At 37.3% G+C, this 16,544-nt stretch overlaps 2 protein-coding genes across 2 annotated transcripts; both read right to left on the bottom strand.

Annotated features, from left to right (window-relative positions):
- Positions 1-633: 633 nt before the first annotated feature.
- On the bottom strand, positions 634-1,725 carry LOC138398193 (olfactory receptor 4S2-like). Its single transcript, XM_069492447.1, is given in 1 exon segment — positions 634-1,725. A coding segment is annotated over 1 exon segment (1,092 nt).
- Positions 1,726-7,473: 5,748 nt separating this feature from the next.
- On the bottom strand, positions 7,474-8,421 carry LOC138398199 (olfactory receptor 4Q3). The gene has a single exon (XM_069492461.1). It carries the CDS (start codon positions 8,419-8,421, stop codon positions 7,474-7,476), a length of 948 nt encoding a protein of 315 aa, XP_069348562.1.
- Between the last annotated feature and the right edge of the window lie 8,123 nt (positions 8,422-16,544).

Raw genomic sequence — 16,544 nt, forward strand, 5'->3', positions numbered from 1 at the left:
AGAGCAAAAGAAAAAGTAAGATTGCGTTCAGTAATAACACCATCATAGTACTGGGGGCAGGAGGACAGTATTCAAATTCTCCAAGAGGGTTGTTTAAAAAAAATTACTTTCTACCTCAAAATATATAAAGTGTTCTTTTTCTCTCTGTCTTTTTTTTCCTGTACAGAAACCATTCTTTGGGCAATTTGTCAATTTATACTAACCCCCATCATTGTATGTAATGTATCTATCTGTGTCTGCATTTGTTATATTGTATTATAATTATCTCTTTGAAAATCGGTTTCCCTACTAGATTTTGTAATATTTGTGGTAAAAGACTGTGAAAGAAAGAATAAAACAAAGGAAGGAAGGAAGGACAGACAGAAGGAAAGATAGAAGAAGAGAACAAGAATGCAACTCCTGAGAAGTTGGACTAGTTTTTCTAGGAGAAACGATCTGATTCCTAGAAGAAAGAGAAGATAAACTTTGCCAGTACGGAAAGGTTTAGGTTTAACCATCTAAAATAGCATCAAATTATTCCCTGTTAGATGAAAAGTAAAAGATAGTTGAATTTTAGGGACTACTCCTTAAAATTATTAAGTTAGGGACCATTGAAGGTATCAGCTAGTTCTCTGATTTTGCCATGCTGACAAACTATCCCTTCTGCTTCTCCTTCAAGGAGAACTTGCGACTCCATTGTCGCTTCATAGCGTTCTTGACATCCTGGTTCCTCAGAGTATAAATGAGTGGGTTTAACATGGGAGCGATGGTGGTGTAGAACACAGACACCACCTTATCCAGTGGGAAAGTAGTGGATGGACGGAGATAAATAAAGACACAAGGCACAAAGAAGAAAGTTACTACAGTCAGATGAGATCCACAGGTAGAGAGAGCTTTGCGCCGGCTCTCTGCAGACCGTTTTCGAAGACTAAACAGAATGACAGTGTAGGAAGCCAGAATAATAAGGAAACACCCCAGGGAGATGAGACCACTGTTGGCAATCACCAGCATATTTACCAGGGTTGTATCAGCACAGGCAAGTTTTAGGACTGGGTGGACATCACAAAATTAGTGGTCTATGACCTGAGCATTGCAGAAGGGCAGCTGAAAGGTCAGGAGGGTTTGAACAAAGGAATGACCCAGGGCCCCCAACCAGGACAGTGATGCCAGCACAGCACAAGCATTGGCACTCATGATGGTAGTGTAACGGAGGGGTTGGCAGATAGCGGCATAACGATCGAAAGCCATGACAGTCAAAACAAAAATCTCAGCACAACCAAAAAAGTGAAAGGTAAACATCTGAGTTATACAACCCCAGTAGGAAATAGTCTTTTTCTCAGACACAAAGTCTGCAATCATCTTGGGTGCTGTGGCTGAGGAATAGGCGATGTCTACAAATGACAGGTTACTGAGAAAGAAATACATGGGTGTATGGAGCTGGGGATCAAGAAAGACTGTAAGCAAAATGAGCAAATTTCCCACCATAATCACGATGTAGAAGAGGAGAAATAAGGCAAAGAATGTCAATTGCATTCCAGGATCTTGGGAAAGTCCCAGAAATATAAACTCGGTGACATTGTTGGCCACTTCCATGGGGCCCCAGGCAGGACTGGTGGAGGGGCTCTGGTTCTCTGCAAAAATAAACACATTTTGTAAACCACTGTGAGCATGGTTTGGAACACTCTTATGAAAATATATAAGTGACGTTAAATATGATAGAGGAAATTCCTCATATTTCTTGAACATAGTCCATGATATTTTTCTCATCATTAATTTTTTTCTACATTATTGACTCATATTTCAATTTCTGTTAAAACTAGCCCTATAGTTCCTTTTTTGCAAACAAGAATCTAGAGAATCTGAGATTTTTTTAATTAGATTTAATGTTTTTTCCTAATCAGTGCTCTTTCTCTCTCTCCATCTCTCCCCAACCTCTCTCATCAGCAATTTGCTTTGCATCCTGTGCATAGTTTGGGTGCCAAAAAAAATAGAAAGAAAGAAATTTGCTTTGTGGTGGAAACTTAAATTATTTACTAAATGGATTAATTAATTTTTGAGGCTATAGATAAAAATGTGAAGTCAGAACCTGAGATCTGATGTCTAAAAATTCCAGGTGAATCTTTTTATTATAATATATAATATGATCATATGTAAAAAGGTAACATTCTATTTAATCAAAAGAGGAAGACTCAGTTTCCAATATCTAAATTACATTGAAAGTTTCAATACAATTAAAAATCGAGTCATTTTTAGTGGCTGAGAACAACATATAGAGTAGCCTCTTGCTCACCACCAATGCATGCTTATAAATTAACACTGGGGACATGTGAGTCTTAAGCCTTGACTTGCATGTGAAAATTTTACTTTGCTTGGCAGTAAGTAATATAGGATCTATACAGATCTATACAATATATACAGAGAAATACTTTTTTCTATGTTGCTCTAAATAGTTGAAAATTTCAAAAGCTACTGAGGTCCCTTTTTCATTCTCAATCCCTATGCCTTGAAAAAAGACCCAGATAATTCACTGTCCTTGTAATCATAGTGAGAATTAAGAATAAAATCTCTCATACAGACAATGCTATAAATGGTTGTCAAAAAAGTGTCTGATATCATTTCATAAACTGTATAAAGAAGTGCTTAAAGCATACAGAGAAAAATTATTGGATAAGAAAAATCAGGGAAAAATTCTTAAAAGATATGAATCATGAGACAAGATCTAAAGAAGATCTTTGAAATATAATAACGATGGCTTTTCTGAAATATTGCAAATTACTAGCTATTCTCTCTTTTTACTTAGAATACTGCTTTTCTGCATGGATAGTGAAAAGAACACTGCTCAGAAGCTGAGTGGTGTAAGTTTGAGTGCCGTCATCAGCTGGGTAACTTTGGGTCAATCTGTCTATCTTCTCTGATTCTCAGTTTTCTCTCTTATAAAAGATGGATGAAAAAATTATTTACCTCATAAAGCTGTTTCAGAATTAAAATGAGATCATCTATGTAACATTTTTTGTATTTATGAAATGTTCTACTTTTAATTTGAATCTATAAAGTGGAATCTCTCTTTAAGGAGAGATTTGCTGAGCACTTTACTATGTGCAGGATTCTGTGCTAATCTGTTTGCATATGTTACCTCATTCTATCCTCACAGCAACATCTTAATCTGTATTACCTCCATTTTACAGAGTAGAACAAAAAAGATTGAAGATGTAAGGTAAATTGCTCAATATAATAGTGAAAAGACTGGTTTTGAATTACGGTACTTTTATTTCAGAACACACACAATACACATCTCCTTAAATAAATGATAGGTAGAAAGATTAGATGGATAGGTAGAAAGGTGTGTAGATAGATAGATATAGACAGACAGACAGACAGACAGAAAGAATAACTGGGCTTGACTCACAGCTCTGCCTGTTACAGGCTGCGTAACAGGAACAAAATTTTCCTAAGGTCTATTAATTTCAGAGCCTACCCTGTGAGATAATGCTACCCATGGTAAGGATCAAATTAGATAATGAATGTAAAAACAATAAACAATCTTCCAAATCTAAGTCATGATCATTTTAGTGGTGGAATTTCATAAATATCAGTATCTGAACTCTGTGGACCAGAGTATCTGTGGGACTGATTGTTCCCATTGGTTTGCCCAGGTTCGTAGGTCAAATTTGATCTCTCTAGGACAATGCCAAAGAATATATCCTGGTTATAATAGGATCTGTGTAGTTAAAGAAAAAAAGGTAGCTGCTTTATTTAATTTAATGAGCTTATCAAAGTGATTTAAAACAGGTCAATTAGCAAAAAATGCAGCTCCTGAAATCCTTTAAGAGATTTAATGTTGGTTCTTTCTGGGAGTGATTTACAAAGGGCAGAGATCAAACATACTGGATCTCTTTCCTAACAGTAAGCTCCATCCCACAGAAAGCTTTTTTGTGCAATAATGTCCTTGTCTTCAATATCCCTCATAGAGACATTATGACACATGTACATGTTTTCCTGTCTTGTGTCACTTATCATTTTGCTGCCTATCAATTCTATCCTATTCCTCTAATTGGTCATAATTGAGGGAGCAATTTACTAATTGTTTGTGGAGCGGAAAGATAAGCAAGTAAAGCATTGAAAAAAATCTGCAAATGAGTTAATGTAACCCAATGTGGAGACTGTTTAAGGTATCATCTATTTGATCTTCACTATTTCATACAGCACCAGTATTAATTCATCCTTTCACTTAATAAGTATTTACTGAGTACATTCTCTGAGTCTGGTACTGTGCTGTGAATATAAAAAGATGAATAAAGCAGAATTCCTGACCTAAGCCATTCATTTTAGAGTAATACCAATCTTCTTAGAAGCATAGTTTATGCTGAGCCCTACAGGGTATAGATATAGATATAGATATAGATATAGAGGTATAGGTATAGAGGATCTTAGAGATCACTTGATTTTTATCCCTCTCATTTAGCTATTGGTGAAGCAAATGAGGCACAGAGAGGAAATTGAATTATCTAGGTTTCATTGTTAGTGGTAAACCTAGGACTAAATTCTAATTGAAATAATATTGATACACATTTGAACCTGTAATTATTATTTCCTAAATTACTTAGTAAAATTACTAGAACAAATGTTGCAGAGCATGTAAAGAATTTAAAGATTCATCTTTATCCTTGAATATAATTTGAATCAATGAAAATTGCCCTTGCCTCTTTCACTGATGGGTAACTTTTCATTCCAGATGGAAAACTTACCCTGGCTGTCTTCTTGAGTGTGGTCCCAAAGCATGGATTTTCACAATCTGAGGTCTCAGATCAAAAATGTTTTCTGAGATAAAAATGTCATCTATACTCAGATATACACACTGTAAGATTGAGATCTGTATAATGATGCTTCTCTTATGTATGTGCCACACTTCCTCTCCTACAGCCCAAGAGGCTGAGGTCCCAAGTTTCTTCCTTCTCTTCTCTGTTTCTCTCTCAAAAAAGATGGGAATTTATGAGCTTACAGCCATGCCATGGCTTCTGATCTTAGTCTTCAAAAGCTTCCTATGCTCCTGGCCACCAAGAGAAAGAAACTCCCAGTAATCTTTATGCATCATCAGAACCCTGAGGGAATTGGTGGGCAAGTAATTGGGTAACAGTAATTGGGTAGCACTTCATCTGTTATGCAGAGAAAGTGTAGGTGTCATCCCAAAAAACTCCTTATAAAACTATGTTGAAGGCAACATGGCAAGTAACTAGCCAATAAATAGGCCATTTCCACCATTTTGTACAATTTACTCAAAGTTGTAGCAAAAGAGGGGAAAGATGGTGCTTAGTATCACTACATTGGACCACTAACCCAACAGTAAAATGGCTTATTTGCTTATAAAACTATTAAAATATTTTACTACATTTAAAATTTTTCTGCAGTTCAAGTAGGCAAGCAAAATGTTTAAATTAGTGGCACCATCATGGTGCTGAACAGAGAACTCTGCAGCACCAGGCACCCAGATAGTATCAATCATGTGCATTCTGAAAAAAACAGAAACTTTATCTGTTTATTAATAAAAAGAATTCTAATATGGGTAATTGGCTAAGTAAGTACAGAGGATTGAAAATGCAAAAGGGGACAGACAAAAATTCCAGCTTTCTGAATATAATGCTACCAATCCCAGATACCAACTAGACATTTAAAATGATTTGCCAAGACTCTAACATTTGCTATGAAAGAGGGACATCAGAAAGGGGGCAGTTGCAGCCAGCTGATACTAAAAGAAAGCCTGGAGCTCCATGTCCTTGCGAGGTGCCTGGCTGACCCATAGCACCACTTAAATCTTTCTGTCAACACACACGCAACTCTGGCTGACAATTTCCTGCTCTTCAGGATATTCACTGCAGGCAAAGGACACCTGTGGAAACGTTGAGTAGAGTGAAGGGGAAAGAGGAAAGTGTGATCTGTGTCAGAGATGCCATTCCCACCCTCACCCACCCAAGGTAGAAACGTCCCAAGAGGCAGCTTTGTCCCTGGTCTGTGAGGAGTCCTGCAGCAACACATGCATACACACATACATATAGATGGTTCCTTAAAGTCATTAACTCCCAACACAGAAATAAAAATCCATTCTTTGTTCCAATATAAAAAAATTCTTACATGACCAGGGGTATTGCAAATTACCCAGTAAATCCTAGTAGTAGATCTGTTTCAGATACTTTTCTCAGAGGTATTTTTTCAGCTAAAAAATCAGAAAAGCATCTCCATATCAATTAATTAGGAAATAAAATGGCCAATTATAAAAGTAGTGCTAAAAAGTTTATTACTATCTTATTATTTAGTAAATAGAATAGATGTTTCCATAGCCATAGAAAGTTCCGAGGAGCCTATATGAGAAATAAAGAATCTTAAATATAAATGTTTAAGTGAACCTTTTTGGGGATCTTCTAGCTCTGGAGCTTCTATACAGGTATTGTAGAAATTAAGCAACTAGTCCATATAATTCGGATAAATACTCTTTCTGGGGAGAAAAAGATATTAACTTAATTATCTAAAATTACTAGCTTTCTTGATTACACTTTTACTAAGTGATCTTGGGCAAGTCACTTAACTCCCAGTTCATTTGCAAAAATGAAGTTAAATAATATTACCTACTCCTCGAAGCATATTTGAGATTGAGAGGTAGTAACTATGAGCACAAGACCCAGGATCAGATGGATGAATGCTTTAAACCACAGCTCATTTCTTTCTGTTTTTCTATAGAGCTCAGAGCTCTTAAACATTATGATCAGTTGGATAGCTAGCTTATCTCCTCATTCCCACTATAATTCCAATCAAAGAAAAACTCGAGGTGAAATGGGATGCCTCTTGAGAAGCCTCTACGACAGAATACTAGTAGCTTCTATCACCCTAGTACTCCCGGATGTTCTTTCTTTCACACATAAACTTTGTCAAGTGAATTGTTCAACTGCATTTCTAAAATTTGGCACACTATGGAACACAGTTTCTAGGAAAACACTAATATATACGGTGGTTGGTGCTGTTTTGAGGCTTTGTTAGTGACAGAACAAAAGGAATTCACACTGCTTCAGAAGAGGCTCTGATAAGAAATCAGAAGGAACTTCCTTGCACTAGGAATTGTCAAATCCTGAAGAAGCAGGACACAAAAGGAGTTATAATATCCCCTTTCATTTTAATAGAGTTAAAAAGTGAAACAAATTTAATAAATGAAGACTTTATAGACATAAAGATAGAAGTGTTAATCTTTCAAGGTGTCCTTTGACCCTAGCACTCAATTAATTCCCGTTATCATTTGTGGGCCAGTAAATTTTCCTAAATATCCTGCTTTATATTTAACACTCAAAAAAGCCACCTATGACTCCTGACTATAATCAGGAGTGATGCATTATAATTTTTATGCTGTCTTCTCTTTTATATCAAAGTCACCAAAATGGTTTTCACACATGTGTTCATGCACAAGATAAGAGTGTCCCAAGAAAGTATGTTTTCTAAATCACCTCTTCCTGCTCATTCTTTAAGAAAGCAACAGAATTCCACATGCTTTTTTCTCTGCTTCTTCATAGCTGTCTTCATATCAGCATTTCTGAGTGTATAGATGAGGGGGTTCAACATAGGTGTGATCACCGTGTAAAACACAGAGAATATCTTATCCACAGAGAAGCTGCAGAAAGGCCTCAAGTAGATGAATACACATGGCACAAAGATCAGGCTGACCACCATTAGGTGGGAGGCACAGGTAGAGAGGGCTTTGCTCTGGCCCTGGTGGAGGCGAGTTCTCAGGGTGGTCAGGATGATGGCATAAGAGAACATCAAGACCAAGAAGCAGACAAGAGACAGCAGACCACTGTTGGCAACCATCAGCACTTCTACCACATAGGTGTCCATGCAGGCCAGCTTGATGACCTGTGGGACATCACAGTAGAAGTTGTCCAATTTGTTGGGGCCACAGAAGGGCAGCTGGGTGACCAGTATAACCTGTGTGATAGAGTGGATGAAACCCCCACACCAGCAGGCAAAAACCAACTGAAGGCAGAGCTGGCGGTTCATGACTGTCAGGTAATGCAAAGGGTTACATATGGCGACATACCTGTCATAGGCCATGACCGTCAGCAGAAACATCTCACTGGCTCCCAGAAAGTGGAGGAAGTAGATCTGGGCCAGGCATCCTGAAAAAGAGATGGTCTTGCCCTGCTGTAGGAAATCCCCTAACATCTTAGGCACAGTAACACAACTCAAGCATAGGTCAATGAAGGAGAGATGGCCCAAAAAATAGTACATGGGAGATTGGAGCAGGCTAGCATCAGCTCGCACTGTTATCACTATTGAGAGGTTTCCCAGGACAACAGCAATGTAAAACAACAAAAATATTAAGAAGAGAAAGAGTTGCAGCTCCCAGGAGGATGATAGGCCCAGAAGAACAAATTCTGTCACCTTAGAATCATTTTCTTTTTTCATCAAGCCAAGAATACCAACTGACCTAGAGAAAGAGAAATTAAATTGGAAAAAGAAAGATTTAAGTTAGGAAAAAGAAAAATATATACATATTAAATATATATCATATATATTCAAGTACATATGTGTGAATTATCACATTATGGGTCCAGGGTTTATAGAATCATATTACAGAATAAAAATAATTTAAGCAAGTTCTTTGAGGTAGTATAGGTAGTACACCCTATACTGATAGAAAAAGGACATTTTGTATTTTTTCCAACTCTTTATTCCCATGTTACTAAATTTTTTAAATTGCATTCACAATAAACTAGGAATGATCTGAAGACAATGACCTGGACATGAGGAGATGAGAGCATGTTAATCACTCCATTTTTAAAAAATAGACAGAATAACATCTTCTAAGGACAAAAGTTCTGTAATGAAGTATCTAGACCCAGTGCATAGCTCTACCACTTAAAATGGTGTAATCTCAGGCAGGGAAATAATCTTTTTTTTAAACTTTTTTTTATTTCAGCTTATTATGGGGGATACAAAAGTTCAGCTTATATACGTTGCCCTTGTACCGCCTGTCCCCCCAAGTCAAAGCTCCAGGCGTGTCCGTTCCCCAGACAGTGCGCGTTGCACTCATCATGTAGGTATATACCTATCCCCTCCTCGCATTCCCCCCCTCCCCGAGTCAGCACCTTCAAACATGACCATTCCCCAGACGGTGCGCAATGCACTCATCATGTAGGCATACATACATCCCCTCCCCCCACCCCCCACCTCAGTCTGATATCCGATTGGTATCATTCCCAGATGTGAATTTAGGTGGTGATCAGGGAAACCAATTTTCCGGTGAGTACATGTGTTGCTTGTTTTTCCATTCTTGGGATACTTCACTTAATATAATGTGTTCCAACTCTCTCCAGGAGAACCATAGAGATGTCGTATCTCCGTTATTTCTTATAGCTGAGTAATACTCCATGGTATACGTATACCACAGTTTACTAATCCATTCATGAATTGATGGGCATTTGGGTTGTTTCCACATCTTTGCAATTGTGAATTGTGCTGCTATAAACATTCAGGTACAGGTGTCTTTGTTATAGAATGACCTTTGTTCCTTTGGGTATATGCCCAATAATGGGATTGCTGGATCAAATGGTAGGTCTACTTGAATCTGTTTAAGATATCTCCATAATGCTTTCCACAGGGGTTGCACTAGTTTGCAGTCCCACCAGCAGTGTATTAGCGTTCCTGTCTCTCCACACCCACGCCAACATGTGTTGTTTTGGGACTTTTGGATAAAGGCTATTCTCACTGGAGTTAAGTGATATCTCATTGTGGTTTTGATTTGCATTTCTCTGATGATTAGGGATGTTGAGCGTTTTTTCATATGTTTGTTAGCCATTCTTATATCCTCTTTTGAGAAATTTCTATTCATGTCATTTTCCCACTTTTTGATAGGGTTGTTTGATTTTTTCCTTGCTGATTTTCCTGAGTTCTAAATAGATTCTTGTTATCAGTCCTTTATCTGATGTGTAGTATGCAAAAATTTTTTCCCATTCTGTAGGTGGTCTGTTTATTCTCGTGACTGTTTCTTTGGCTGTGCAGAAGCTTTTTAATTTAATCAGGTCCCATTCATTTATTTTTGTTGTTGCTGTGATTGCCTTAGGGGTCTTCTTCATAAATTCTTTACCTAGGCCAATGTCTGCAAGAGTCTTTCCTACATTTTCTTCTAGAATTCTAATCGTTTCACACCTAAGGTTTAAGTCTGTTATCCACCATGATTTGATTTTTGTGAGAGGTGAAAGCTGTGGGTCCTGTTTCAGTCTTCTACATGTGGATAACAAATTTTTCCAGCACCATTTATTGAATAGGGATTCTTGTCCCTAGAGTATGTTTTTGCCTGCTTTGTCAAAGATTAGGTGTCTATATAAGGATGGTTTTTTTATATTTGGATTTTCTGTTGTGTTCCACTGGTCTGTGTCCCTGCACTTGTGCCAATACCAGGCAGTTTTAAGAAACACCGCCTTGTAGTATAGTTTGAAGTCTGGCAAGTTAATACCTCCCATTTTGTTTTTATTGCTTAAAATTGCTTTTGCTATATGGGGTCTTCTCTGATTCCGGAAATAATCTTAATAATCTTAAAACTCTCTGAGTTTTATTCTTTGGTTATTCAATCTAATACAGTGATAATAACATTTCCCAAGGCTGCTTTGAGAAGCAAATGTAATATGTCAAAGAGCACCACAAAAAAATGACTAAGTTGCTCAAGATGAGGAAATTTTTTTTATTCATGTTTGTATCCACACCACAATGCTTACTGCATAGCAGAAGTTCAATAATTTATCAGATTGAAAGGAGAATGTTTTGTAAACAATGAACTGCTATGTTGTACAAAGGTAAATAGTTATTATGTATATGTTATATTAGGAAACTTAAATTATTTAGGAAGGATTAAGAAAAGCTCATATTCTTTGTCTTTATTGATTATCACAGGTCACAGAGATTGGGAAGCTTGTAAAGATTGTGTAAGAAGAAGTGAAATTTTAACCTTTGAGTTTACATATGCATCAGACTCGGTGAGAAGGACAGTGACTAGAAGGCACCAATAACCAAGAGAAGAGACCCAAGGCCATGACCATTATTACTGAGGCATGTACCAAAGCCCACTATGACCCATTATAAGAAAGGACAATAGAGGAAGTCAGAATTGTGCTGCTTCTGGACTTTTCAACAACCATAGGTGCATGTAATAAAATAAAGGATTTGCTAAGACATTGTTTTACCATTTTCCCTGCTCTATACTCACACTCACCCCCAACATTGGGTAGGAGCACCTTGGATTATTGTTAAAAATTAGGGAACATTGATACATTTCTTACCTTGAAATGATGAAGAATTAGTGTATATCTCTCTGTCTAGAGTATTTTCTGCCTAGAACCAGCTCTAGGCAAAATATGAAGTGAGTCAAGATTTGTATTTTTCTGTCCCACATTGCCTATTCTATGTTGTTGCCCTTGGTTCTCTCAAGTCATTCAGAGAAAGTTATCTGATAAAATCATTCATACTAGGTGTCAGGGATTTACATAGACAATGCAGAATAAGTACCTGAATTATACAAAGAAAAACCCTTAGTGACATAAAATCTTTCTCTAGAACATTCTTTCAAGATAAGCAGGTGGGAGAGAGATTTGGGGCTCAAGTAGCTTTTGGATGCCTCTGTCACACCATGTCTGTGGTCATCCTTTTCACCTGCCTATACAGCCAGGTGCAGAGGTGCATCCACTTCTATAATCTCGTAATCATTGGAAGGAACCACTTCACTTTCTAGAATCAACTGGAAAATGAAGCAAAAAATACAGACTAGGAAACCATTTGCAATCATATATATAGCCCTACTTGAGCTCTGCTATATTGGAAATTTTCCAGTCTTCCTTGATACACCAAGTATTGCAAATTTCCACGAGAAAATGGCATTCTGATGTTCTTTTCTGTTATCTAAAATGTCTAATTAACAGGGGTCAAGCTCTTATTAAAATTCTGGATTTAATTTGAAACATAATCTTGGGAAAACTGGAAAGAGCCTGAGAAAGAGCAACAAAAATTATTTTAAAAAATGAAAAGAAGTTTATAGAAACCAGAAAAAAATGGGAAAGCATAGTCCAAATCATTGCTGTAATTTAGTCTTAGAATATGGCTGAGAAATAATATGATTATCTTCTAATGTAAAGAAAAAGAATATAAAGGGTATATTGTACACTTGCTATTTTTGCCAAACAAATGCAGAGAAATATAAGCTTGCATTAAAGCAGACAAGATTAAAATTTAAAAAATCAGAAGGGTAGACTAAATAAAAGCAGGTAGAATATATTATACCCAAATTACTACAAACCATTTTTAAACCCTAGTTTATAATCCCTACTTCTTAAAGTAATATTTAATATTAGGGAGTTTCAGTATTATAAATAGTTTGGAAAATTTCTAGATAATTATTGTAATAAGATTTTGACTACTAGTGATATCAAAATCTTCACATTTACTGAAGACAAAAATAGGCAACATTGTATTCCTAGTCATTCGAGTTGTAATCAAGGGAGGGGTTGGAATCTGGCTATTTTTGGATATTTCTCATGACTCAATAAATTTTCTGCCTTCAGGTAATATTAAAACATGATATCAACCAATATGAAAAGTTTACTTTCAGTATTAATAAAATTGCCATGTTTTGTAAAGGCATCTCTCAGCTTTTACGTTTCTGAAATCTTTGATCACAGTGAGAAACTTGGCCTGTGACTATTCTGTGAAGAATGAAAAGAGCACTATACTACTCAGCAGCATAAAGGACTATCCACCCCCCAAAACCACCTCCCACCACAATTTAATTTCCCTTGCCAAACCCCTGCAGGGGCGTGGGAAGCAACATTCAAAAATGCCAGCTCCATTACCCCATTAGCTGCAAGATCAGGCTCTATCAAGCATTTCAAGTTTCATATGCTAAGAATAACCTAAGAATTTGCAAAAGTCAATAAAAATGTTTTAAGTGTACAAAATGATCCAAAGAAATTGAGAATGCTTAATGAAAAATAAAAGTCTTTATAGAAGGGTCCTACAGCACGGAGGGAAAAAGACAAATAACAAGCTCCTTAAGTAATCAAAGGCTACTTATGGAGAGCTGAGCAGCCAGTCTCCAGTCTTTCTAAACAGGGAACCAAACAGGTCTACAAGGAAAATATCAAGAAAAGAAATAAAGTTTTCCTCATGGGACATGTGCTTTTAGAAAACAATAGACTATATTTTGCTATTTTGTTTGCTTATTTTTGTCTATGTGGGAATAAATACATTATTAAAGGAAGAAACTTGCCAACTATAGAAAATTATTTTCTAGCTAGAGTTAAAGTGCTATGTGAACTCCTTTTGAAGGTATTTGATGTGTTTTTAAATTTCTCCTGAAATACCAAAAAATGGACACCATTAGTTGGAGATGGTACCCACAATGATATTTCCTACTGAAAAGGGCATAATCTTTCTGCTCTAAGCATTTTTGGCCTTGTTTGAAACATTGTATTTTATAGTGCATTTGGGGGAAGTAAAAAAGATTCAGCACAAAGTAACTGAGATAATTAAAGAAATGGGAAATAGGATCTAATGGGGACTATAGTAGAATTAAGTAGTCTAACGGCAATATTGCCTTCAGTTACATGAAGTTGGTCCTGTCTTATTCAAACCTTGTAACAACTTTCCAAGATACCACTAACCCTAGAATTCCTTGATGCAATAGGAATTTTATAGTTCTGTAAATGTTTCTAAGTCAAACCTAAAACAACAAAACTCAAATGATCTCTTAAATTTAAAAGTAATGAATGTCAGAGTATATACAGAAAAAGAATAAGAACAATAGTAAGCCTAAAAATAGCATCAGAGTCAGAAAGAGGAACAGGGAGGTAAGTGGAGCTTGGAATAAACATATCTGAGAAACTTACATCATTGCTTGTCAGGAGCTATGTGGTTTTAAGGAAGAATATGTTATCCTGTCATTCATCCCATCAGTCCCTCAGCAGCCTCAGGCCAGCAAAATGGGCAATCCTTAGATGACCATCACCGTTGCCCTGTCTGTGCCTTACCTGCTTCCTTATAAGCCAAGCCCTAGTTAAGGGCTGGCTGAATGAATTAGAAAAATCTCCCGTCCCTAGGGCTCTGAATGTATCTGAGATTTTTATGGTTCTTACAACATTGCTTAGCCTAATGAGCCCTGGGATTCCCTTGGCTGCTGTTGTTTGAGTTGTCTTGAATCTCAATTCTTGCTAGAAAGTTGACCTTGAGCCCTTGTAGGTTCTGAAACAGTCAGACCTGTTGCATAACACAGCCCACCCCTTTTACCTACTTTGACTGATTAATTTGGCACTATATATGCCACCCATTCTCCATGCCTCAGTCTTCTTTAAATGTTTCATTGAATTCAGCAGTAAAGCCATTAGGCCCTGGGCTCTTAATAGGAGAGTTTTTATTACTGCTTCAATCTGCTGTTTTGATAATGGTCTCTTAAGATTTTCTGTTTCTTCATGATTCAGTCTTGGTGGATTGTATATGTCTAGGAATTTATCCATTTCTTCTAGGTTATTCAGTTTTTTTGGCATGTACTTGTTTGTAATAGTCTCTTATAATCTTTTGTATTTCTGTGTAATATCTCTTCTTTCATTTCTGATTTTCTTTATTTGAGTCTTTTCTTATCTTGGTTAGTCTAGCCAAAGGTTTGTTGATTTTTATCTTTTCAAATAACCAACTCTTAGTTTTGTTGATCCTTTTATTGTTTTTCTTATCTATATTTCATTTATTTCTGCTCTTTAGTATTTTTTTCCTTTTGCTAAAATTGGTCTTAGTTTGTTCTTCTTTTTCTATTTCCTTGAGTCACAATGTTTTTATTTGTAATCTTTCCTCTCTTTTGATGTAGGTGTTTATTGCTATAATATTTCCTCTTAGGACTGCATTCGCTGCATTCTATAAGTTTGGGTATATTTCCATTTTTGTTTGATGGCCAAATAGAAACCTCCAGAGATCATCTCCCCACAGGATTACCAAATGGAACAACTATCTAAGCAAAAAAGCACCTTCATAAGAACAACAACAAAAAAAAATCAGGTAAGTAATCACAATACCTGGTTTATACATAACAATAAGGAAAGAGGCATTAAAGAAATAGAAAAAACAGTCTTGTATTACCTATACTATCCCCCTGCCAATCCCAGACAATGTAGAAGAGAGATTGAGTGTGGGACTTTGCACTGGAATTCACTGCTGCCCTGTCACACACAGAGGGAAGAATTCTGCCAGTGCCCACAAAGGGAACATTCAGAACAGCCCTGGCTGGAGGGGAATCCTCTGCCCTAGTGGGTGGAACCCAAGTCCTAGCCAGCTTCACTACTGGCTGACTAAAGTGGCCTGGGGCTCTGAATGAATTTGAACGGCAGTCAAGCCACAAGGGCAGCAGTCCTTGGGTAAGCTCTAGTGCTGAACTGATCTCAAAGGAGTAAAGTTGGGGTGTGAAACAATGAGACACCAGTTGTGGTGGCCACAGGAATGCTTGCATCACCCCTCCCCCAACTCTAGGCAGTACAGCTCAAAGAGAGATTCCTTCTACTTGGAGGAAGGAGAGAGATGATAACAAAGGACTTTCTCTTACAACTTGAGTACCAGATCAGACACAGTAAAATAAAGCACCAGACAGCTTTTAGAAGCCCCTGATTCCTGGCCCCTGCTCCTAGACAGCATTTCTAGACTCACCCTGGGCCAGAACAAGATCTACTTCTCTGATGAGATGAACACTGTACTGGCAGTATTCACTACCTGCTGATTAAAGTAGCCTTGGGCTCTGAACAAACATCAATATCAGCCAGGTAGTAGTGGCCATGGGCCTTGTTTGAACCCCAGTACTGTGTTGCTCTGCCAAACTTCCAGTACGACCTAGTGTGATGCCAGCTGTGTTGGTCTTGGGAGTGGCTGTGTCACCCCTTGCCCAACTCCAGGCAGCCCAGTGCAGAGAGACACTCCTTCCAATTAAAGGAAAAAGAGGGAGGAGAGCTAGAGACTCTCCGTGGTAATGCAGGGAATTATCCCATACCTTTCCCAACCCACCAAGGCTGCATATCTTGGAGTCTGCAAGAGTTGCAGCATTCCTAGGCTTAGGGTTCTCCCTAGTGCTGAAACAGGTGCAGTGACAGCAGAATTAGGTCAAAACACGCAATCCCCTTTGAATTCTTGGAAAGTTCTCTCAAGGAGGACAGATTCAAACAAGCACAGACTGCAAAGATTAGAAGAAATGCCTAACTCTTCAATGTCCAGACATCCAGGAATGTCCACAAACATCAAGAACATCCAGGAAAACAAGACTTCACCAAACAAACTAAATAAGGCACCATCGACCATTCCTGGAGTGATAGAGATATGTAACTTCTCAGAGAGAGAATTTTAAATAGCTGTCTTGAGGAAGCTCAATGAACTTCAAGATAATGCAGAGAAGGAATTCAGAATTCTATCAGAGAACTTAACAAAGATATAGAAATAATGGGAAAAAATCAAGGAGAAATTTTGGAGCTGAAAAATTCAATTGACAAACTGGAAAATGCATCAGAGTCTCTCAA

Source organism: Eulemur rufifrons, chromosome 2, assembly GCF_041146395.1.
Source record: "Eulemur rufifrons isolate Redbay chromosome 2, OSU_ERuf_1, whole genome shotgun sequence".
Lineage (NCBI taxonomy): Eukaryota > Metazoa > Chordata > Mammalia > Primates > Lemuridae > Eulemur > Eulemur rufifrons.